Raw genomic sequence first — 26,630 nt, 5'->3', positions numbered from 1 at the left:
AATCGTTTGTTTTTCCCCTGTTGCCAAAAAATATTTTTTTAAATGGATTAATATACTTTCAAAAAAAAAAAAAAAAAAACAATAAAATGTCGACTTAAAGAAATAATTTTCATTGTCAAAAAAAAAAAGTAGTCTGCGCATATCTTTATCTTTATACATAAATGGCTACTTCTGTATGTATGTATGTCCGGGGTAATATTCAAAACTACTGGACCGATTTCAACCATTTTTTCACCATAGATAGCTACATTATCAGGGAGCAAGTTAGGCTATAATTTATTCCTGAAAACTTAGTTTTAAAAAGTTATGATGGAAAACAGTAAATTTCATGTAATTACTCCATTAAATGATTATAAAACCCATTGTTACGAAAATTCGTTGCCTAACAACAGCAATATTAAAAGTAATCATAATGAAAGTTTTGAATCAAGGCTTCTCCGGAGCAAACATGAGTTTTAAGTTATTCAAACATTTGGAAACTCTACTTTCTGCCCACTTAGGGAAACATAGTAGAGAGCTTTTTTAATTTTTCTTTTTGCGTGTGTGTACTGTTTAATTAAATAAAGAGCACGATTTTTTAGTGATCTTTGTTTTTGTTAGTTCATGTATTGAAAATTCTTCAAATTTTTTATATGCTTCAATTCGTGCTTTTGTTTCTAAATGAATACTTGTTCGTTCTTTACACGTATTGCTATTTTACTTATGGGTAAGGAAGAAGCTCGATTTTTAATCACGTCAAAGCGGTCTGTTTTGAATTCTTTCAGTTAAAACAGAAAACGAAAGGAAGTAGCGATTGTTTCTCACAATTATTACTGACCCAGGCAACGCCGGGTATTTTTTCTACTTAGAAACATAAAAGACTTAGAGTTTATACGCCGAAAACTGAATACATAAAATAAAACTTTAGAGTGAAAATAAAAACAAGTCATATTAACAATAATTATTTCACAGTTAAAACCATGGCTGCGGAGTCGGAGTCAATCTCACTTTAGGACAAAAGAGTCAGATTCGAGAGCCGAAAGAATTCTGCCAATGTTGTCGGAGTCGGACTTATTTTGAGATAAAGGAGTCGGAGTCGAGTTTTCAAGTGTCGGAGACGTCATTTTTCCTCCGTGTATACATTTTTGCTAAAGCTACGAAGTCAGACTCGAAGTCGGAGTCCGACTAATTGTCGGGCGCAAGAGTCGGAGTCAGGTGCCCCAAAATTCTCGAACTCGAAGTCGGGAGTGTGTCGTCAAGATCTATTTCCAACAAAATTTGAAGTAAATCCGCCTTCAAGTGCGGAATCTACATTTACTTTCAGTTTCCCCGTAGGCGTTAATGTTAAGTAATTTGGACTGTTCAAAATTGAACGGAAAATTGTTCAAATCGAAAAAATGTTTTATATACATGTTTTTATCAAAAACTTTTTTCTACAAAGTTTGTTTGAAGCAAATTTGCCTCTAAGTTCGGAATTGCCTTGAATTTCCCCGTAGGCACTACTGTTAAGTTTTTTTGAACTGTTCAAAATTGAACGAAAAATAGTTCGAATCAAAAAGTGAAATGTAGGAATGAGATCTCCTCGCCGAGAGCTTTCGAACAAAATTTATTGGGGGGGGGGGGGGGACAGACAGACCGGACAGACATTTTTCCCCATCTCAATACTCTACTTTCCAATTTTTAATTTCTCGATATTTATTTAATTATTTTTTTGACCTTTTTTTTTTGTTTTTTTGCGATAGTTTCAAGATGCATTAAGCCTTCTTTCATGCCTTTTTCTTCTTTCTGTGACTTTTACTGGGAAAGTAGGCTAAAAAAATAACTTAAAGTGTGTACCAGTGCTTGGACATTCAAAACCCAGTTTGGAATTTAACTAGAAACTCACTTTAAATTTCTCACTTTACGTATTATTTTTATTTTTAACATATTATTTTATATTATTATTATTATTATTCAACGGGAAAAGGGGGGTGGCATTTGTTAATATCACCGAGGGCGCAGAACTACTACTAAAACTGCCAATATTCGCAATGATTTCTCTACACAGTAAAATGATGTATGTTTTTTTTAAAACTTCTACACGAAACTTCTTTTAGTTTCAATAATTTCACATAAAATTTTTGAGGAAAATATATAATTCGTTTTTTTCTTTCTGGAGAAATGCCTCTTTCTCTCACATACTTATCTCCTCACATATATACTCCAGGTGAACAACACTGACTTAAAACGAGAGCTACGGAGTAGGAGGAAAAATAACCGACACCTAAAGATTCTGACTCCTTCACTCTGTAATTAGTTCGACTCCACAGCCCTACTTGAAGCATGAAAATCCGCCGAAATTCGAAAATTGGTAATTTTCTCGGATCCGTTAGTTTTGCAATGTCCTCTAGATCAGCCTTTCTAAACCTTTTGTGACCCACGAACCGGTAAACATTTCTGAAATAAATTCGCAGACCGGTGAGGGGTTTATTTTTTCTCAAAACTTTTTTACTAGGTACTCGAGAACTGTTACAACTTCAAGAAATTTTTGTCGTGATGACTTGTAATAATCCTTATATGCAAAAAAAACATAGATATATATATTATTGTAATTTTCAAACCTAACTAAATAAAACACCGAGAAAAAGTTGATGATGTAAGCAAGAGGAAAATCAAAAAATACCATATACAATTGTGTAATTATTATTTTATTTTATTTTGTTTATTTATTTACTTATTTATTTATTTATTTTATTTTATTTTATTTTGAGTAGGGAAGTGTTTTTTTAGGTGAACAGGTGAAAATCTCTTGGGACCGGCTAAATTTTTTGGTGGGCCGGTGCCGGTCCGCCGGAAGTGAATCGCTGCTCTAGATGTAGGTAGAAGGCAAAAAAAAAAAAGGAAAGAAAAATGACTTAGAGAAACATACTATTTCAAAGTTAACTGTTTCGACATGTGTCATTGCTGTTGATAAGACAAGGCGGCAGTCGGAAGCACACAACAGCAGATTTTTGGGAAGAAATCCAAAATCCCAGTAAGACGTAAGCTCGTGGGGCAATGCACTTGTGGATTGCCAGAATGCGCTTTCAGATTAATCGTCATTTGGCACATGCTGTATCTTGTTCCGTAACAGATGAAGAACAATTACGAAAGTCGTCGTGTGCTTCATTCTACAATTGCTCTCGTGAGTTTCATTGACGAAAAAAAAAAAAGCTTGCGATTCTAAACCCCTACACTTATCTAAGTTTCATGTTTTTTTTTTTTTTTTTTTGGTATCATAAACTCAATGGCCAGTGAATTAGAAACCCAAGATCAATATTTAATTGTATCACCTTTTGCACGGATAACTGCTCTGATTCGTTTGGGCATCTACAAGTTTCTGGAGTGCATTTACATCTAGAGGGCATTGCCTATTCTATACAGCTTTTTAAATCTTGTAAATGAGATGGAAGAGGAGCGCGCTTGTGTGTGTGTGTGTGTGTGTGTGTGTGTGTATGTGTGTGTGTGTGTGCGTGCGTGCGTGCTGGATGCGTTTTTCCACCATATCCTACACGTTTTCTATGAGGTTAAGATCTGGACTATGCGGTGGCCACGAAAGGTGTTGGAAGTCAGACTGATGCTCAGCAAACCAATTTTCAATACATGAAATACACCGCCAGCTCAATCAATTCCAGTCGGCTGGAATTGACTGAGCCGGCAGTGTATTTCATGTGTTTCTGCCTTAGCCCTGGCTATAAGGCAGTAACTTACTGAACAATTTTCAATACTTCTGGCACGATGTATGGTTGCATTATTGTCCACGAAGTATCCGTCGCCATCAGGATATAAAAATGCAACATTGCAAGGTGCACTTGATCTGCCAGCATATCTATAGGTATCGCAGGGCTGTTTGTTTCCCCTCAAAGAAGAACAGGGCACCACTTCCATGCCAGCAGAACATGCGCCATATCATGATACTCCCTCCAGACCCTTGCACAGTGCACACATTCAAATGCAAATCTCAAAGATTTCTAATTCGTTGGCCAGTGAGGGTATACTAAAAAGCATGTGTAAATAAACAGATGTATTTCTGTGCATTAGCAACGTTGAATTTTTTGTTGGAAAAACTGCCAAAATTTTCTGTAGTCTTTTCTGTTAACTATGTTTTTTTGGTTTTTATTTCCGTTCAATTCTTTTGACTAAATTCGCTGTTTCATCAGGTTCTCTATAAGAGTTTCACGGATTGAAAATCGAAAATACGCCGCAAAAATGTGGTGAAATGTATTTTCAAACTTTGCATATTTTGAATTAAAATTTTAACATCGCGTAAAATAGGTGGAAACAAAGAAATTAGAATTTTCTATATATTGCATTTGAATATGTTTTATTCATTTACAGTCGGACCTCCATATATTAAAGTAGCAAATTGCCGGAAAAAAATTCGATACATAGAAATTTCGATATATAGAAACGATCTTATTATATCGTACAAATCTCCTAAAATGCTAAAATTAAAGCTAACTTTCGTGTATGAAACCCAATTTCTAATTTATACGAGCATCGGATTAAACGAAAGTTGATAATTAAAAAATTAACAGAAATTACATTTTTGAGCCGTCATATACTTTCATTCTTCGGCAATTAACTTGATGCGCAACATTAGGGGAGTTTCGTTTTGACAATGTAATCGAGAAAAAAGTAAAAAAATCAATCTACTTAACTTGAATGATTTTTACTGAGGCTAAAAAGACTAGAAATGACAATCAACAGACAAAAGGGATAACTTGAAACTGAATTTTACAGTGTTACTGGTTACAACTTAGATTTGAAATAAACTAGAGGGAATTTAAGAACTGCAGCAGAACGGAACAACGACCTATATACACAGCTTTCAACCCAAGATTCTTTCTGAGTTTCGTAGCAACCTTTAATGAACATAATCTTCTCCCCTAACCTTCATTTTTCTGAGACAAACAGTCTGAAATGGAAAAAAAAATCTACGAATGTCTCGAAAAAAATTTCGGTATATAGAGATTTTTTCGATATATAGAAACAATTTTTCTATGTAATGAACATAGAAATTTGCTGGGACTTCGATATATAGAAAATTTCGATGTTCGATATATGGCGGTTCGACTGTATTTATTTTTAAGTTTAAATTGTCAAATAGTCTTAACGTCGGAATCCAAAATAGTTTCTTTTGTTGCCAGCTTCCATTTCACCCTTAGTTTTTTTTTAGTCCTTGTCATCCTTAGTTTCTTATAGTTTTCTTTTATGAAATTGATCATTATTCTGCCGTGAGCAGGGTAAAGGGTAGTATGTAATTGCAAATTTTTATTTTGTCATCTATTGTACGTTAGTTTTATTGTACAAGCTTGCCTATTTTGGTTTCTGTTGGAAGAAAAGAGCGAAATAAACGTCTAATTTCAACATTTTCCTATTGTTTATTGAACCAAAATGCGTTTTTTTCAAACATCTCGAAAACGCATTTCTGCAGATACTGCCGTTCACCTGCCCAGGGCAGTATTATGGTTTTTACTGTTTTCATGTTGTTCGCTGCTTCAAAGTAAATTTCACTCCTCTAAAAAAGTCAGAGAGTATTTCTGCTCCATAGGAAAAAAAAAAAGGACTACTTCTTTCACAGTCTACTGTCTTCACTAATGTTATTGCCTAATGCTACAAGTAACTATAATTCAGGTTTTTTTTTTTTTTCCCCATATTGTTTTGAGGAAAACCCGACAAATTAATGTTTTGTCATCATTTTTGGAGAATGTAAAAAACTTTATTTAAAAATTTTAAACTACCATTTCTAAATTTTATTTAATTAGAAGCATTTGTCTTCTATCGAACAAAAATTTTCAAAAAAAGTGAAACAATCCATTTTCCGGAATTTATAGTTATTTAGTTGTATTCAGCTCGCAAACGAAATATTGAAATTTTATTTATTTATTTGCGTTGCCAAGTTCAAACTTTCGTTAGTTTTCTGCTCAGAGCAACATGTTGCCGATTTTTCTGAGAAATAAGTGCATCTCATCTATCTCATGAGTTGTAGGTGCGCATCTTTCAAATAGGATAATCACTTCTTCGGAAGATAAGTATCACGAAATAATCAGTACTTGATACTTTTCCACTGAAAAGAAAAGACATTAAAGGAAAACTTATAAGGAGAAACAATTCCACTTTTTCTTCATCCAAACATGACTTTTGCTGGGGCCTTTTATCTGAAGAGCCTCTTTATAGAGGGAGAGATTGGGGAACAGTTAAAGCCTTCTTAAGTGGAGGAAGGTTTCAGCTTTCATATTCGGAGAAGAAAAGAGAAGTTGCTGAAAAATAGAAAACTTTCTGTTTTCTTTGCTTTTATAACAGCGGTTTTCTAAGCAATTTGATGCTTGCCTGGTAACGCATTCTACTCTGGACAAAGGGTTTTGTTTTAAAGCATATTGTCCCCTTCCACGCCAAGATGAGGGGAGTTTTAAGGATATATGTAGACCTAACCTGGGGGGTAAACGCCATCTAAAGGGCGCATTGGCTCCTTAAACCTTTCAGACGGAAATATGAAATAAACCAAAAATGTTTTTATTCGTGAGGCAGTGTACTATAGTAAAGAGTATCTTTACGATATAGTAAGTATAGTAAAGAGTAGACGAAATTTCAAGTTTGTAGGAAAAAAATTAAAACACACTCGTTATTTAAGTTATGACACGTCCAATAATCTGGACATATATTATTGAAATATATATTTCAGATTTTTAAAAAAAACGATAAAACATCAAACAAACTTCATTGTAAAAATGTTCTTTAAACAATAATAAAACATAATATGAGCATTTGAAATGATTAATAAAAGGTGATATATTTTTTAAAAATCAGAAGAAGGTCTCGCTTTAGCGACGAGAATCCTCGGAAAATGAGCCAGTCCCATTCTCCCAAGCCCTATTTCTTAATGTTGTCAATCCTAATTAAAAATTCTTGCACAGATAATAATAAACAGACTGTAAAGAGTTAACTGCAAAAAAAAAAAAAAAAAGAAAAAGTGATTTATTCAATCAATTAATGATTAGCAGCTGTTTAAAGTTTATGTCCGGTACACTGGACGCCAGGTCTGAAGGGGTTAGGGGTTCACTAAATTCCTAAGGGGCGATAGGGGAGCGATGAGTATTGAAAAGATTAAATAATAATTTAAAAAAACCCAGCGAATATCAAAACTAAAGACTTATACGAAACCCGATTGTGCAGAGTTCAGTCAAGTTAAAAAAGAAAGATTAAAGTTCAGGAGCTTCCTCATCACTCACTCGTCGAACCTCAAAGAAGTATTTCATTATTCATCGCCAAGTTTATGAATTTTTAAATTTTCAGGTTTTTTTTATTTTTTTTTATTTTAAGTGCCAGTGTTTTCAATTCCTCCTAAGATCTTTACTTCTTTTAATGCTATGTAAATTTAAACATTTTAGTCGAAATGCAGGCTATTCACGCTTAAGAAAGTTGTAGGGACTAACAGGGCTCCTGCACTTCTTTTAGTAGAAATTAAGCACTGTGTACAGGATATTTCACTGCCAAATTTCAAAATCATTGATTATTTTGTTATTTGTATCTACTCTCAACAAACTTCTAATATTTTGAAATTTGGCTGTAAAATGTCTCCTACGTAGAAATGAAAACAGTCGGAAAAAAACGGAAAAAAAACCCGTTTTTTACCGAAGGGGTTTATTTTCACTCCGGAAAAATTGAGAAAATTAGTTTTTTCAACTTTTAAGGAAGTTGAAAAAATTAATTTTTTCAACTTTTAAGGAATTTTTATTTGACATTTTCAGCAAAAAGTGATTTGAAATTTTTCATCCTTGAATTCTGATGCAATTTCCTCCCCCACTCTTTCCTTGTATGTTAAAATGCTGTCTAACTTTGATAATGCAAGTTGTTGTACGATAATATAATTTGCATACAAATCAAAAAACATTTAATACTTTTTTCAAAAGAAAAAAAAATAAATAAGTAAACCAATATCCTTAGCAAAGAATTTATTTTCCTTCCTCATAAATATAAACAAGCATAGCTTTAATCACAGAACTATGTTTCTGCTGACTGTGCGAACCAAATTTACCGGGTGCGGCAAGGAATTTGTCATGTAACTTTATTAAAAATAAATTAATTAACAAATCACAAAAAATAATAGTATGATAAGACCTTTGGCAATCAATAAATTAAGTGGTTTCAAACTGGCCGCCTTTTGAAGTAATATAGAGGTGCAACTGCTTATTTGCAATTTTCATTTAAGGGCCGCAAGTCCTTTAATCAATCCTATTCCCTATAAAGCAATTGGTTTAGAAAGTCCAAACTTATGTATAGTTTAGGGTAGATCTTTGACAGGCTATACAGTGTAATAAATGGAGGTCTAGCGAGTAGAGCGTCCCTCTTAAGATGATAACATGTCAAAAACAATGCGCATTGAACCACTCTTGTCTTTTTGGCCGTATGAACTGGTGTGTCAAATTGAAATGTCCAATAGGGTGGGCCGAAATTTTTTTTGGATTGGAAATCTGTTTTTGGATAGTGGGGAAAAGTTGCTATATGGGTCTGTTATATGGGTACCCTCAAAAAATTTCGCTAAATTTGTTAAAAATTTAGCCGGCCCTATTTGACTTTGAAAAATTAAAAAAAAGGGCAAAAATATACTTTTTTCCAAAATAAAAGGAGCGGGTGGGGAGATTCCAAAAAATGAATAAATTTGAAACTAGTCCCAACAAACAGTAGAAGTATCAGTTGTAACACACACACACACACACACACACACAGACCCTCCTAATGTTTTAAAAGCTAATTTTCGAAACATTGATAGGACAACCATTCCATCTTACACTCTTGAAAGAATCCTTCATTCAACAATGAGAGTAACGTGTAAAATGCCGCACGTTTCATACATTTTAAAGAATATTCTCGACTAGAAAATCGGCCGTCAAGATATGACGGATGAGAATTGCTTCTATATTTGAACGAAGCAATTGCCTGTTTGGTGATATTTTGATGGTTGAAATTTGAACCCTAACTCCAGTGGATTGGCCCTAAACTCCAGTAGATAGCGTTCATTGTTGATCACTTTTTAATTTATTCATTCCCCTAAAATGACAATCTTACCAGAAAAACAGTTAAGTTACAGGATCTAGTTCAACCTTATCACATTAAAGCCTTTCCCTGCATGTTAAACATTACCATACATATTATCAAATGATCATGCCGTGGCGCGAGTTTCACTGTTGATGACGTCAAGAGCGTTATTCGATCATTGGCTATTTTATATATATGAGGATGATAAAAAGTAAAAATTTTGTGAGTTTTCTCTTATTCCGGGAGAATAAAAGGTGATAATGGAAAACCCATTATAAAACTTCCATTCGTCCATTTATTTTTTTAAATCCAAATATTTTTCTTTTTTATTCTATTTTTAAACGTAAGCTTCAACAGCTCTCTAACAGAAAGAAGATCAGCGAGCCCAAAATATGTTCGATGATTATTGTTATTTTTAGAAGGTTTCGAAGGAATTTGCGGCGGAATTGTTTTGACGAAAAACATGCAGCAGTTCGAAATGCCACACTCCACTTCAGTAGTTATGCGTCTCTTTTATGTGAAACAACATAAAGCTGGACTTGTGAGAGTGTGTTCGAGTGTCCGATTGTGTCCTTCAGCCAAATGTTTTGAATGTCTGGGTGGGAATGATATAATGATGTTCTTTATTTGGAACAAATGAGCTCTTCAGTTTGGAATAATAATACGCTTTTGTCGTATATTAGGTAGAAATGAAATGGCTGAGATTTATAAATTAAATAACTTTTTCCCCTATAAAATTATGCTCAGTTGTGACAGACAGATTTTTTTACACAAAAAAAGGAAGCAAAAAAAAAGTATGCAAATAGCCACCCAAATTCCCTTGTCAACCTTCAACTGAAAAAGAGTAAATGAATTTATGTATCATTTTTGTTTCATTCAGTGGTTGGAAGTAGCGCGCTAATAATAGTAAAAGTTATTTATAAATTAAATAACTTTTTCCCCTATAAAATTATGCTCAGTTGTGACAGACAGATTTTTTTACACAAAAAAAGGAAACAAAAAAAAAGTATGCAAATAGCCACCCAAATTCCCTTGTCAACCTTCAACTGAAAAAGAGTAAATGAATTTATGTATCATTTTTGTTTCATTCAGTGGTTGGAAGTAGCGCGCTACAAGTAGCGACGCTACTGTAGTAGCTACATTTTTGAGTAGTTTGTAGCGTAGCGCACTACTTTTTTAAAAAAGTAGTGTAGTGAGTAGTTAACTACAAAAAAATAGTAGTTTTTAGCGACTTCTGGAAACTACTTTTAAATAAACTGAAAACAAAAAAAAAAAAAGGTTCAAACGACATTGATTGGCTCAAATTTTACACAAGTACATCAGCGGATGCAATGAGAAATAAGACTCATAAAAATACGAGCTGACCTCAGGCATTTCATTTTGACGCCACACGTTCTATCTGTTTGACGCCATTAGTTTTTTTTGCCATTGTAATTTTCATATTTCACCAATATTCATATTGCAAAAAGCACTTATTTTCGCGAAAATAAAGATATCGGTGATTTCGGGAGTTGAAAATTTGGTGAATTTTATATGAACTGACCGAAGATTAAAAAACAAAAATATTTTAGCGAGGCTTAAATTTTTGACAGTATTCACCAAATAAAAAGAAGCTACTTAAAATGTTATAGAAAAGGATGAAATTGAACTGTTCTGGAGGACTTACAATAAATACGAGCATTACAGTGTGTGAGAGTATGATAACGGATATTTTTCTTAATGTCTTCTGATGAGCTAATTTATCAATCTTTTTTGATCAATCCTCTTACGGTGTGTGTGTGTGTGTGTGTGTCAGGATCCCCCCCCCCCAAAAAAAAAAAATCGAAAGTTGATTTTTCAAGTCGCACACTCTCTTATATTTTATCCTTTTACATCCAAAAAAAAAAAAATCATATAATTTGAACAACGGCAGCAAGTGCCGATTATGTCTGAAAGTGTGAACCAGCACTTGTGTAATGTTAGGTCAAATTGAAATAAAATGTTTTTTTAGAAACTCAAAATTTCTGTTGATAAAACGTTGCTCCTATACCCCACATATGCACCACAAAAACATTTATTCAAATTAAAAACCATTTAGGTATCCCACACGTGCCTAACATTTATAATTTTCTTCAAAAAATTAAGTTTTTGATATATATTTTCAGAAATGTAAGATTTTACGAAATGAACAAGCTGAAAAATAAACAGTAAAGTAGAAAAGTAGTTAATTAGCGTTAAATAGAAATTTTTGTTTTCCTGCAATTTTTAAGTCTCCCACATAGTACTCAAAGATCTGGTTTTTTTTTTCAGGTTGAGTTAAATTTTTCATTTAAAAAATATATATTTTTAATTATTCGTTTGTACTTGTAGATCTGCAAATGTGTTCGCCAGTAATTTTTGAACTTGATATTCTATTTAATTTTATATGTAATTTTTTAATCAATTTAAAAATCAATTTTTTAAATAAAATTATTATCTTTAGGTCAAGCATAATTTTAGGTGGCATATCTAAATGTTTTTTAATTTGATAAATGTCCTCGTGGTACATGTGGGGTGTTTGGTACAGGGGCAACGTTTTATTAACAGAAACTTCGAGCTTCTAAAAACAGTTTTTTTTTTTTTCGATTTGGCTTAGCATACAAGTAGTTTTACACTTTCAGGTGCAAGTCGGCACGTGTTGCCGTTGTGCAAATGATATGAAACTTTTTCTCACGATTGTTTTGACACAAGAGAAAAAATACAAGAGTGTATGCGACTTGAAAAATTGACTTACATTTTTTGAGGGACAACCTATTGTGTATGCTTTTTATTTACTTATTTTTTGGAAAGTAGCGAAGTAGCGACTACATATCAAAAGTAGTTTGTAGTTGCTACATTTTGAAAAAAGTAGTTGTAGTTGTAGTTAACTACATTTGTAACAAAGTAGTTGCAGTTGTAGTTCGCTGCAAAAAAAATGTAGTTTTTCCAACCACTGGTTTCATTAATTTGTTTTTCATTATCGACTGGAAAAAGTAAAACGGGACCACGACTGAAAAATTCACATTATCGGGGGGGGGGAGCACTAATAACGTCTTTTTTGGATTGAACTCTTTTCTCACTATTACCTAGATCTCATATTAAGATTTGATTCGCTTTTTTTTTTGTGACAATAGCATATCTTCATACATATAACAGTGAATTCACTGATCTAAGGCCCCTATATATAGCGGCTCTAACTGATCGAGTACGCTCTGACGTCATCAGCTACGAAACTCATGGCATAGCATTATAATTTGAAAATATTTTTTCGTAATGTTTGACATGCAAAGAAATGCTTTATTTTGACAAAGCTGAACTGGATCCGGTAACTTAACTGCTTTACTTGTACGATTAATTTTAGGTGAATGAAGATACGAAAAAGTGGTTAACAATTATCACCCATCGGAGTTAAGATTTAAAATTTCAACTATGAAAATATCACCAAACATGCAATGGCTTCGTTCAAATGTAGAAGCAATTTCCACTCGTCATACCTTGACGGGTGATTTTGAAGTTATAAATAAACATTAAAGAGTGCAAAGGGGTCGTTTCCAATGTTTTAAAAGTACTTTTTTTCTGAAAGAACATGCTTAAAAACATAGGATCTAACCATTTTTTAGATAATTTGTTTAAGTTTAATATTTTTTAAAAATTACTTAAATCGGTGATTTTTCATTGTTTACATTTCTTGCCGATGAAATCACAAATGATGAAATGCCATTCTGTGTTGCCATTCTCAGAGCAAAATATTTAATTCGCATCTTTACTCACGTGTATTTGCAACGATATGGTTGATAGCAAACGTAGAGCGCAAGTTTAATTCGCTTCTTGATTATCATAACGTGGAAACGCGGTACAAAAATGCGCAAAAAAGCATCATCTGTGACGTCATCTAGACCACGCCTTGTTTGAAAAAATCGGACATTTTAAAAAATTAATTAAAAAATAACTGTTGGGGAAAACGAAAGAATTTTCTGGGTCCATGCTATTTTTATTTTTTATTTTGCTTATTCCATCAATTTCAGTGACGAAAAGTACTACTTTTGACTGAAGAAAGCAACCCCATTACTTTTTTTCTACTAAATCATTTTTATACAATCGCCACAATGTAGATATGAGGAGTTCTTTCTTTTATGGTTTCTAACTGTGTAGTGCCTGAATTCGGTTTTCAGATTGTAAAGTGCGTAATACGACAGGTGAAGTCTCATATTTTAAAAGTAAATTTTTTTATAACTTTGAAAGAAATCATTATTCTCATCGTTAGAGATGGGAGTCTAGCCAATTTGTTGGGAACTAACTATTGGAAAAGTAAATATGGAAGTGAACACACTCTAATGAAGATAAATGAAATCTTCTTGTGAAAGTTTTGAATTTTAATTTAACTTGAGTTAACCTCATTCGGGAGATAGTGTCATAACTCATAAATGATGTCTGAAATAAGATTTCTTTTGAGTAATTTTTCGATTTAAGCCATTTAACATTCAATTTGTTTGGGAAAGGACTGCTTTATGATGATTTGCAAACCTATGTTCTATCGTAGAATTCCACGGAAATAGTAGTTCATAGTGGAACGAAAATGATTTATGTACATATTTTCGATCGTAAGAATTCTACAGAAAATCATAGTAAATCATGGCATGTGCGAAAATGATTTGTGTACCGATTTTTTATTGTAGAATTCTACTGAAAATAATAGTACCGTAAACTGGGGCTTCTTGAGTCTCCAGGGGCTACTTGAACCCATGAGAAAAAAAGTGTTTAAAATCCGTCCTGGTCCTATAAAACTCAATGTATAGACTTAAAAAACCTTCTCCATGACAGGTAGCAGTACTATGTATAGGCTGGAGTATGAAACAAAGTTTCTGCTATTCTCGCCTTTTTCTAATTGAAGTTGTGATTGCAAGTTGTCTAAACAGTTGTTTTTAGCGTCTTCAAATTTTCACATATAAGTTCATGGAAACATCCGATATAATCAAGGTAAAGATAGTTTTATGTTTGCATCATATTTCTTAATAAAATAACAGTGTAGTAAGGTTATAGCTATATAATTAACGCAGTAACTAATATAAGTTAGTAAAAGTGCACTGGTTGCCTTAAAATGGGGGCTATTGAACCCAGCGCTTAAGCAGCTCCAGACCACATTTCATCACTAAATTATGTTAAGTAAGGTTTGTAGTCTTTTTAAATAAAGAGGTTAGCTACTGTTTATAACTTGCAGATCTGGGGATAAAAAAGTTCCGAAAGTAAAAGAGAACCCTTTGAAGTAGGAAATAATGCGGATTATTAAGAGGAAAAATTACAATTGTGTCCAGATTAAAGTAATTCCGGAGAAATGTCTTAGAGAGTGGCATCACCCTATTTTGACTTAAGTATATCAACTCGAAAAAGGAAATTAAAGGATCGTTACAAAACAAGCCTGGGCATCCTGTAGTATTTGTAGCGAGGAAGAGCAGATATTAAATAATATCGGAGAAAATAAATCCACCCAAGCCATTAAAGAGAAGAGTTTTCATTATTTCTAATGTTTAAATAATGATCATTTCAATTTGGTTTTAGCTGTAGTTAGATTATATTTCTATTTGATAAATTATTTTTGCCTAAAAGTATGTTATTATGAATGTACTTTGATTTTATATTAATTTATATAAATAATTTGCTGTTAAATATAAATAGTTTGCTCACTAGAATGTGTGTTTTGAGTTTTCTTACATAATTATTGGTCCTTCTTGATACCACCACCTATTTTACAGCCTTTTCGCTGAGTAGGACCAAGTAGCCCCATACCGGGGCTACTTGATCCCAGTTTTTAAAAATAGAAAAAATATATATAAAGAGTTACAATTGTTGTTTTAAAAAAGCTTAAGATAGTAGCCGAACGTCTGAAAAGAGGTAAAAACAAGGTTATCAGTGCACATTATGGGTTTAACAAAAAATCAGTGTAAAACTCGCAAAAAATATAACATTTCGGGTCCAAGTAGCCGCAGTTTACGGTAAATCATGGCATGTGCGAAAATGATTTGTGTACAGCTTTTATATTGTAGAATTCTACTGAAAATCATAGTAAATCATGGCATGTGCAAAAATTATTTGCGTACCGATTTCAATTGTAGAATTCTACCGAAAAACATTGTAGTTCATGTAATAAGCAAAAATATTTTGTATACGATCTTCTATTGTTGAATTCTATGGAAAATCATAAAATTGTAAACCTTAAGGAGGAAGTGTATCAAGAAATGTTTTAGATTTTTAATGCAGCCCAGTACAGCTTGTAATTTTCCAGAAGACGATTTCTAAATTTATAGTTTTAGTTTAGCTTTTAAATAACTTAGTTTTCTGTTAATACTATTCAGATGCAAAAATATTCTATTTAATTTGTAGCATGAACTTTCAAGTTTTGAGAAAATAATTATTAATCTTTCCCATTGTTTGCGTTACGAAAAGTTAGCTTCAATGTTTTTGTCCAAAAGCAAGTCATCTCCAGTTTTTAATTATTTTTTAAAATAAAACAAGAAGTGATTCCAAAGAAGTGATGGAATATTAGATAAACAACCATATTCTGCAGTAAAAAAAAATGAAAAAAACTTATATGTCAGAAGAGCAATAAATAATTTAGTTTTTAATCTCTTCTGTAAAATTAGTTCCGATGGAGATGATTGGTTTTCGAACTCATCGATTCAGTGGAATTGTTTCCTTCAGTCAAAAGTACTACTTTTAGTCACTGAAATTGATAGAATTAGCCAGAAAAAAAAAAAAAAATATGGACCCAAAAAATAATTTTCCCAACAGTTATTTTTAATAATTTTTTTAAATGTTCGATTTTTCAAACAGGACGTGATCTTTATGGCGTCACAAATGATGTACTTTGGCCAGGGTTCGTACGGGTCATGGAAATCCTGGAAAGTCATGGAAAAAAGATAAACAAATTTCAGACCTGGAAAAGTCATGGAAATTTATTTTAAGTCATGGAAAAATGTTCTGGTAGTAAGAAAGTAACAATAGCTGAAAGAGCACTAGAAATATTGAGTGATTTATTAACCTTGCATGTAAATTAAATGATCTAAAAAACAAAACCGAGTTTTGGAATCCAATTTCATCCGCTTCTGAAACAGCCGCTCGCCTTTTTTGGTGATGTGATTTTACCACTGGGGCATATCTCATTTTGAACTCGCCATTAGTTTCAGTACTTCTTATATTTTATATTCTGTAGTGGTGAACTTGCACATTCTTGATTTTGCCACGCCCCCTCAAAAAGTGTTATTCAACTGCATCCGAGTTCGCTTCAACTACTTGTAAAAAAATTATTATTAAATTTACCAGAGTTTATCTTAATATGTTGAAGGCTGTAAAATGAAGACTTAAGTAAGGCAATAGAACATAGAAATACGGGAATTCTAACACTCTAAAACTGTAGTGCCCACCATACATCTCGCAAAACTGATCCTTTTGGACAGCTGAAATATCTGGTTCCAAAAATTAATTTACTGAAAAAAGTGGCTTTACTTTAATGAATGAACATGCTGTCCAGTTACATGGGTAATTAGATGCACTATTGACATCAAAAGGCAATGTTTTTATGAAGTAAATTTATTATTTTAAACTTAGTGATAACTCATTCAATTTTTGTCCCATTTATTACTATTCTGCCCTATTTATTAAATATTTATTAGACATTTAAACATCACAGTTTTGTTGCATTCACTATATTTTTATTTTACTTGAATTTATGTGATGAAGACAAATAATAATAATTTATTACTTTCAGCAGTATGCACTGATATTTTTTCAATCACAAGTAAGTGCTCCAATGAGGTAGTGGCACTCACGTAAAAGTTTTTCCCGAAAAAATTGGCAAGTTTGACCTTAAATAGTACTATTCTCTTCGTGTAACAAGGTCATGAAAATTTTTATGAAGTCATGAAAAAGTCTTGGAAAAGTCATGGAATTTTTTCATCCAAATGGAGTATGAACCCTGTTTGGCGCATTCTACTGGCGCCCTGAATGTTTACGCTTGCTGTCTACCGCATTTCCAGGTTATGATAATTCAGAAGCGAATTAAATATTGCTCTCTACGCTTGCTATCAACCGTATCGTTGGTAGTACACGAGAATAAAGAAGTGAATTAAATATTGCGCTCTGCGCTAATGGCAACAGTGAATAGCAGTTCGTCATTTGTGATGTCATGCGCAGAAGCGTAAAAAATGAAATTGAGTTTGCGCACCGATTGAAATAATTTTTAAAAATAGTAAACTTGATCAAATTATTTAAAAAATGGTCAAATCCTGTGTTTTTAAGCATGCTCTTTCAGACAAAAAAAACTTTTAAAACTTCGGAAACGACCCCATTCTTTAAACACATAGCAATAACTTTGGAAGAATCTTCAAACCACAATTCTTGGAAGATTTGTGACTAGACATACAATTTGCATACAAGTTTTGCAGTCTTAGAATTTTTCTTCGTGTGGAAATGGAAAGACAAAATTATATCCCATCAAATATTCATCATAAAATAAAACATATATTCGTGGAATTCTGTGCAGCTGAAGCAAGAAAAAAGGTTCTTTGTACCATAAAATTGCTTCGGAATAATTTTTTAACGCAGCTGAATCTACTTTTAAGGACATCAAACTGAGCTGAGTTTATGACGTGTTATTTTTAGCACAAAATCAGCGTGAAATGTGATTGTTTGAATGCTACGCAATGTTTGGATTTGTTTTCATTTCAAATTGTTTTCTTTCATTCTTTTTCGTTCCTATTCCTATGCATGATTTCCTTTTTAATTTGAACCTAATGTAAATTTGAACAACGAGATTTTCAAATAGAAATAGTTTGATGCTATTTTCTACTACTTTCATTTTTCATAAAGAAAATTGAGAAGCGATACACTCTGCAGCTAAGAGTTAATTACACAAACCTTTTTGTAATGATTCAATGACTCTGTTAGAGAAACGACACGCATGTTTCCTGACATCGATGCTTAAAAATTAAAAAGTTGACAAAACTGATATATCGACGGGAAAAAAAAAGGTAACCTTGGTTTTTTTCTTTTTAAATGTATCTCTTATTCATATTGTTACAAATTCTGTAAATAGGAATTATTTTTGTGATTAGTTTGTTGTAATCTAGGCAAATTTGGCGTTTATTCCATTATCTTTCCTCTACATACAACCCCCTAACATTCGACTGAAGTATACGGTCCTCCCATTTCTGAACGATAAGGTTTGTGAATGGAATAAAACAGAAGATATGATAAATTTGTAGAACTTTGTAGGATTTTCTAGATATTTCTTCGCTTGGTATAAACGCTGGGGGCGTCTTGTGAATAGTTGGTTTGCTTTCTAACTGCGTAGTTTCGTTTCTCGTTGCGCTTCGCCTTGTGTTATTGCGTATTTTGATGTAAATACGTGTTTTACCGTTGAGTTTACGGTGTTAATTGATATTTGCCTAATTGCTATGGTTAATTTAGCAGTTGTTAACGATATTTCTTGTACATAATTGTAAATAAATCTCCTGTGTTTTCTCAAGAACTGTGTCGTCATTTAAAGAAAGTTTAAAGTTGCACCGGACTTGTAATAATATTATAATAGTATCTCTGATACTCAATTCTATACCTCTGACCGGGGATGGAAACAAAGGGAGGATCATAACCCCCCCCCCTCTAAATCATTGGCAATATTATCCAACCACATTGTGTTCAAGTACTTCATCAGTAAAATGTAAAAGTGTAGTCGATTGCAGTAATTATTTCAATTAATTAATTATTTTTTGGAGTAAATGTTTGAAATACTTCTTTATTGCTCATGAAATTAATTTTTCACGTTTGTGCCCTGCTAAACGCCTTATTCCTGGCCGATTTTTGGTACTTTACTGAAATACAAGCAGTTTCAGAAATTAGTGTCAATACTTAGACCTTTTAGTGACTTTTTCTCATACAAAAAAAAAAAGAAAAAGAAAAAAAAAACTCTATAAACCATTATCTTTCCCTGAGTTTGGGAGACGTTTGAAATGTTTAAGAGGCCATCAATTTCATACATCCCCTTACATTTTCGATCTCTTGAGGCACCAGGGCCATCTATAGGGGGGAGGGGGGAGGAGCGGGGCAATCGCCCCGGGCGCCACGAAATGAGGAGGTGCCCCTCGTTTTGACGGAACATGACGACATTCACACAAAATGAGGGACGCTGCAAGGCGCACCTCATCGCATAAAGTGCCCGATTGTATAAAATTAGGGGCATCTTGTGGCGCCCCTTCATTTCGTGATACACAGTCACACAAAATAAAGAATCATTGCAATGATTCTCTACTTTTACTTCCTTTTACAAAAAAGGAAGTATTGTATTCGCGAAAAAAATTTCACTCAAAAATCGGCCTTAATTTCCATTTTTCTCACCACCGAATGAATGTTGAGTTTTTTTTTTCGACCCGACCACACGTGGATATATGCCTAGGAACCTACAGATACCCGAAATATCCATTTTGTCGACCCCCGAGATAATTACAACGAAATTTCTCGTGACGTCCGTATGTACGTATGTATGTGCGTATGTGTGTATATCTCGCATAACTAAAAAACGGTATGTCCTAGAAAGTTGAAATTTGGTACGTAGACTCCTAGTGGGACCTAGTTGTGCACCTTCCCTTTTGGTTGCGTTCGGATATTCCTAAGAGGGTCTTTTGCCCCTTTTTTTTGGGGGGGGGGGGGGAATCATAGTTAGTTTCGATGTAAACTCAAGTGGTGTTATAATTTGTCGGACACTTGGCGATATATCGCCAGTCTTTTGGTCGCCAAGTTTTGTCGCCAACTTAACGACAAATTTGGAGATTTTTTTTTATTATTATTTTTTTTTTTTAGTTTTAAACTTTGGTTTCAATTCGGCCTCTGTTGTTGATATTTAGAGCGTAAAGAAGTGAATCACATTAAAATTGCCAATAAATGGGGGAATGACATAAACTGGTGTAAAAGAAAGTCATGTGATTCACACATCAGCCCGTTTCCTAGAGCACGAAAATATTCCTCTCTCTAAGTCTCCAAAACATTTGTTTCCTTTGTAACATTGAAGCAGATGCAATTTCTGAGAATATAACTGTTTAGAATCAAACAAAAGGCATTTCTCCTTTGTTTAGTTCCTACCAAATTTGCTTGAATTCTGCTCCTGTGTGCAGTGACGTAACCAAAAAAAAAAAGTTTTAGGAGGGCACATTGAAAAAATAAATAAAACAAGACAAAAAAAATGTTTTTTTGATCGGGTAGGAAAAAGGGGGGGGGAGGATCCGATCAAAATGCTGAAACTTTCAATTTGAAAAACTCTGTCTAATAAATTTTCCAAAAATATTTTCTAATTTTGTGAAATGGTAAATCCATAGTTAGTTATATGAGACACACGGATTTCATTGCTCTGCTTGCAGATACGAGAAAGAAGATTCCTCTGCTTATGAGATGATGCTTATGAAAATAGTCGTTTTATGAGCGAGAAAATCTAGAAAACGCTTGAATGGAAAAAAGATTGCGGGAAAGGGGAATCCCACGGGATTGGAAGCAAAATCCTGCGGGGTCAATCCCGCTAAATATACTGCGGGGATCGGGATTGGAAACCCTAGTTACTGCTGTTCGGTGTAAACGATAATTTATGCAACATTCCCTTTGCAAATTACAACAACAACTTTTTTATTCGCAACTCCAATAAACTATAGGGGACGCTGCAGCCACTGTCTAATGGCGGATGAAAAAGGTAAAACAAACAAATGCCGTAATTTATAACTTGCTTTGACGCTTAGTGAATGGCAGTAATTTTTCATCGTGTTTGTGGGAAGCTTTCTTTTTTATTCTTCTGAAATTACATGACACCATAAACTGTCTGAAGCCTGTAATTTACCCCAAAGAAAACACGTAGAATTGAATGTCTTACCCTTTTCTTTAGTATTGTTTATCACTGCAAGGTAGCGTATTCGAGCTCTGGAGTTGCGAATTAAAGGATCTGACTTTGTGTTGTGCTTTAAAATTGCTGTATGGAATTCAAGAAAACTGCTAATTCAAGTAAGAGAAGCAGTCCTATCCTTCCTAAAAAGCACTACTTTTTCTATGTAACATAAACATTTAATTTTTAGAAAAATAAAGTCAATCCTGCGGGATTGGCTCCTTACAATCCCGAAATCCCGCGGGACTGAATTCGGCGTGGGATTGAAAATTTTAGCAGCAACGCACCGCTCAACTCCAAGGGCCACTTCCACTTTCAGAGCGAGAGCGGAGCGGAATGTAAACAAATCGGAGATGATGCTGATACGTAATTGAGTGCAGCATTTTTATACATATTTTTATATAAGTGTTATTTATCTATTTAGACCTTCTAAGTTTCTATCATGGCGGAAAAACCTGTCATCATACAAATTTCCGTGAAAATATCGGTATTTAACATATTTTTCTTGGTATTAAATAAGGTTTATTTTATTAATCGTACAAAAGTGATAGGTATTTTTAATTATTTGTAATCATTCACTTAATAACTTGTCCCAGATTAGCATTTGTCCTTTTCTACATAATAAACAATTATACATAAATAAAATAAGGGTATAAAAGCATTTGCAAAACTTGATTTTTAATTTTTTGAATATTTTTACTGGCACTTTAAATGAATTTTCAAAGTCAAGATAACTTTGAAACTTTGCTTCTAATTTTAAAAGGAGACTGGAATTTCTAGCTAGAAACCAGTAATTACATTTAAAGCTTCTGTAAGAGCTGAAGATCTTAAAAATATATTTACATTTTTTCAGAAAACTTTTATATTTAAATTCACTGCATATGAAAAACCTATGCTTTTGAATTTAGTAAAATTTGCTTGAGCAAATGACATAGTCTCGTCTGGTGAAAATGATTCTGGAACAGTGATTTTTCAAGCAAAGTTATTGATTGCTAAGTGCAACTATAATACAGATATAATACTTTATATGAAATGAGGTATAACTGAGACTTTAAAGTTATTTTTCTTGAAACCTATGCTCAAAAGTTTCACTCAAGAACACCTGATAAAATTCATTATGTTTGAATATTTAATTAAATTTTTCCTACATTAATTTTGTTTAGATTTTATTCTGCCTATTATTATTATTATTTTGCTCATTTAACTCATGTTTTAAATTTGCAGATCCAAAGACTTGATACAGAAGGCTATTCTTGACAATGACTTCATGAAAAATTTAGAGGGAATTCAAATAAAAGAAATAACAGATTGCATGTGCCCTGTGGAATATGCTAAAGACAGCCTAATTATTAAAGAAGGAGACTATGGCTCAGTTGTGTATGTCATGGAAGGTATGTTGAACCATTCAAACTGATTTTGTTTTTAAATGAAATTTAAAAAATAATGTGAAAAGAGTGCCATGAGTTTCTAGATACAGAACAATTTGGTTGAAGTAAATTAAATTGTAGTTTAAAATAAGTTAGAACTTTTATCCAAAATCAGTAAAAATAACTAAAGGACTCAATGTTTTCGTACCATTGCACAGCTCTTAAAATCCAGGACTGTTCCCATAGTTATACTCCATATATGCGGTAAACTCTCAAACATTTTTTAGATACTTGATGTATATAATTGCATATACATACTGTGCACAATGGAATACTGGGAGCATACCCTCAGCAAAATTGATGAGAACATCTCTATTTATATCCACATCAATTGTTTCACAAACAATTAAAGTATCACATAAAATTTTCAGCCTAACATTTTGCTGTTGTATGTTCGTTGGCTAATAACAGACCATGGCCTTCACATAGGAAAGGCTAGAGGGTACAAGAGCACAAACAGTCTTGGAGGCAAAAAGGGAAACTAAAACACATATTTTTTGTCAGTATATTTCAAGACTTTACAGAATTGGAAAGGGACCTGCAGCATAATGTAGCAAAAGGGCCCTTAACCATCTCCATTTTGGGTAATGCAGATGAGAATGGTTCCAAAAGAAAACAAATTTTGGGGAGAAAACCATTTTTTTTCTTAAGAGGTTGGTTTATACTAGAAAAAATTTTAAGAAGTTGTTTCACAAACTACTACAGTGAAACTTCTAAGAGTGACCAACTCCAATAATGGCTATTTTCTAAGGCATCGATTTTCTCCCTGTCTGCTGAATGTTAAAAGTCCTAGCTCAGAAAGATCATGGAAGCCTCTCACCAGGACCGGCCAATTGCTTCACTTGCTCTAACAAATGAAGGAATGCTCATTTTAGTGAAAACCAAAAGAGAGATGAAGAAAGAAAGGATACACATAGGTCTCTTCGTAGTGAAAATTGAAATAAACCAGAATAAAAGGGTAAAATTTATTCCTCTGGGGGTTTCAAACGAATTCCTTTCATACTTCGTGCTCCCTCTGTTTGGAGTCCCAAAATTACAAAAAAGAGGGCACAATTTTTCACACCTGTAGGAATCTAAGGTGACACACATAATATCTTGCTGCAGGTCAGGTGTGGGTCTGTCGCTGTGGGAGATTGTTAAAGACAGCAACTTACGAATATAACCGTGTCATTCCCAGGCCCGGCTCTAGGGGTAAGCGACCTAGGCAGCCGCCTAGGGTGGCAGATTTTAGGGGCGGCAAATTTCGAAATTGAAACTTTTTTTTTAAAAAGTTTTTAATATCTGTTTCATTGCCATAAGATACGCAGCTTTAATGTTAAAAAAAATAATAATTTAGAGTTTGTACCAGTGTTTGAATATGCAAAACACAGTTCAAAATTTAACTACAAATTCAGTTTAATTTGAGGTGCCGGCAAATTATGTGATTTAAAAGTCTTTGGAAAATATTAATACATGTTTCAGTGCCACAAGATGCACTACTTTAATGTTAAAAGAGTTGAGCAATTTTATTGGCGCTATTGTTGTTTTTTTGCACGTTTAAAAATGTCCTCTAAGAGTGACCTACCTCCATTAATGACCATTTTTCATAACAGAAATTACTTCTCAACTATATTTGACTTTAATTAGCAAATATTGATTAAAACATCAAGTAACAGTCTTTCACTAATTAAAGTCGCTGCAGGCGACAAGGAGGCAAAGCCACTAAACTACACAGCTGAAGGCAGCGTGTATTTGGTAAAAATGGAGGTGTACAGCAACCCATCACTAGCTTATGACTTTTGTTAGGTTGAGACCCTTTTCACAAAGAGAATTTCATGATTTAAGATTATGTTGTTGCATACCATACCAACAGTCAATAGCCCTACTGCCGCTTTCACTGTTTACAGGGACTCAAGTTAAATGCGAAAGTGTTCACCTGCAAAAAAAAAAAAAAAAAAAGAATGGCGAACTTGCCTGCAGAATACCAGAGGTACTTGATCGCTGGAGAGAACACTTTAAAGACCTCCTCGATGGCACTGACCACCAAAGACTAAACAATCATTGCACCCATGAATCTGAATGCAAATGCTGATGAGACCAACCTTCCCAGTCTTTCTGAGATTGAACTGGCGATCAAAAGATTGAACAATAACCGTTCAGCTGGTCTGGACAGAATTGAAGCAAAGCTTTTGAAGTTCAAGGACCAAGATCAGCTATGTGTTATCCATGAAAGCATTTGTAGAGCATGGGAATTGAAAGTATTACCCAATGATTGGGACAATGGAACTATTTGCCCTATTTTTAAGAAGGGGGGCAAATTTGAATGTGCCAACTATAGAGGAATCACTCTACTTAATACTGCTTTTAAAATTTTCTCCAACGTGCTTTACACTAGGCTGCTATCACACGTGGAGAAAGTTAAATTCTATAAACAGCCAGATATTATCCACTTTATTAAAGCCATTTGCATTAGATGGCTGGTGCACCTCTTTAGACTAGGTAGTAGAGACCCAACCCATAAAGCCACCTCCACAAATCCAGATGGTGCGCGCAAGAGGGGCTGCCCACCAACCAGATGGCTCGACTGTGCCGAAAAAGACTTAAAAACTGTTGGCCTCAGTGGATGAAGGAAATCTGTTTCTGACAGGGCGGGATGGAGGAAACTGATTGAGACGGTCTTGGCCTGCCCTAGGCTGTACTGCCGAAAAAGAAGAAGAAGAGGAGTTGAATCTATGTAGATGTAGATTCATCATTTAAAAAGAGAAGGCAACTAAACCATGCCTTATAATATATATATTGGAGTGTTAAGTATAACCCTTTGGCTATCCCCTGCTGAAGAAAATTTGAAATCGTATCAATGTAATCATCACATTGCTTTTTTAAAATATTTCTTGAGAATTTAGATACGCTATCAATATTATATATTTTTTTTTCTTCTAATAATCCATATTTTTATAATTTCAGAGGGTAAGGTTGAAGTTTCAAAAGAAGGAAAATTTCTATGCAACCTTGGACCTGGTAAAGTTTTTGGTGAATTAGCAATTTTGTACAACTGCACCAGGACTGCAACAGTGAAAGGTATGTGGTAGGTTTCTCAGTAACAATGATTTTTAAAACCTGTTTATCTGCAAATTTTCAGTTTGGAAATCGAATTTCAACTGGTTTTCGTGAGTATCTATTTCAGGTATTGGCAGGTGTACAAGCAAACGTATGTACAGAAGATATATATGTCAAAAAAAAACCTATGAATAAAAAGGGGAAAAAACATATTAATGATGTTTCAAATAACTTCTAAAACATTGTTTTAATATAATGAGTTAGTATCAAACCTATTTTTGAAAAGTAGATTTATTTTAAAAAAAATTTATTAAACAACACATACACACATTTAACGGAAAAAACGGTATAATAATTTTAAACAATTATATTTAGATAGTTTCATTTACTGACACATGTTCCCTTTGCTTTGAAATTAGTATTTCCTTATGTCTCATTAGTCTGATGCTGTAGTGGTAAACTTGATATTCTTTTTCTATGTGCTGAATTTAATTTGAAAATCTTAACATTTTCTGTCAGCAAATTAATTTTTATGCCTTGTAAAAATGCTGTAGAGAGTGTTTGTACTAATTTGGTAAAATTTTGATTATCAACATGAAAACTATTTTGCTTCAGACATTTCATTTCAAGTTATTGTTCATAGAAATGAAATTTCTCTCAATGATAACCAAGAGACTGCATAAGTGTTGTATCTTGCAGTCTAAAATGTGCTTCAACTCCTTGTTTTATTGATTCTTGAACACCATAACATCATTTCCGATTAAAACTCTTTAAAATGCGTAGAAAAATTATGTCTTTTCTATTTTGTGTTATAATTTGAAGTGTCTTATTTGTGTTCGAGTTTAATTTCTGATTTAAATAACATAAATTTTATATTAATGATAGTATTGGACCTGCATATTTTTCCAGCAATTGCTTCTAACTTTATTGGGCTGGTTATCTGTCTCACATTATTGTTAGCTGAGGAACGGCAATATATGTTAGATATATCCCTCAGAACAGCTAGCTCTAAAATGTAAGGCTTCAACTGCAAACAAATTTTTGGCCTAATGATTGCAAGTATAAACAGAGGAACTCGGTTTTAACTCTTGAATCACAATACTTATGCCACCTATTTATGAAACCATCATATAATCTTTGCATTCCATATTGTTACAATCAAGATTGTTATTGTATTTTTTATTTTCTTTCATATTCTTTTTTTTTTTCTTTCAAGAAAGAAG

The 26,630-nt window shown here is 33.3% G+C and overlaps 1 protein-coding gene across 2 annotated transcripts in view; it reads left to right on the top strand.

Moving 5' to 3' along the window:
- LOC129235107 (cGMP-dependent protein kinase 1-like) overlaps positions 1–26,630 on the top strand; it is a 129,676-nt gene that overhangs the window by 74,715 nt on the left and 28,331 nt on the right. For both annotated transcript variants that reach the window (XM_054868793.1, XM_054868794.1), the window contains exons 2-3: positions 22,169–22,335; positions 25,315–25,428. In XM_054868793.1, coding sequence (XP_054724768.1) covers positions 22,169–22,335; positions 25,315–25,428 — 281 coding nt within the window. The remainder of the gene's footprint in view (positions 1–22,168; positions 22,336–25,314; positions 25,429–26,630) is intronic.

Source organism: Uloborus diversus, chromosome 2 (genome assembly GCF_026930045.1).
Source record: "Uloborus diversus isolate 005 chromosome 2, Udiv.v.3.1, whole genome shotgun sequence".
NCBI classification, from domain to species: domain Eukaryota; kingdom Metazoa; phylum Arthropoda; class Arachnida; order Araneae; family Uloboridae; genus Uloborus; species Uloborus diversus.
The sequence above is the reverse complement of the archived record's forward strand: the minus strand, read 5'-3'. Positions and strand labels throughout refer to the sequence as shown.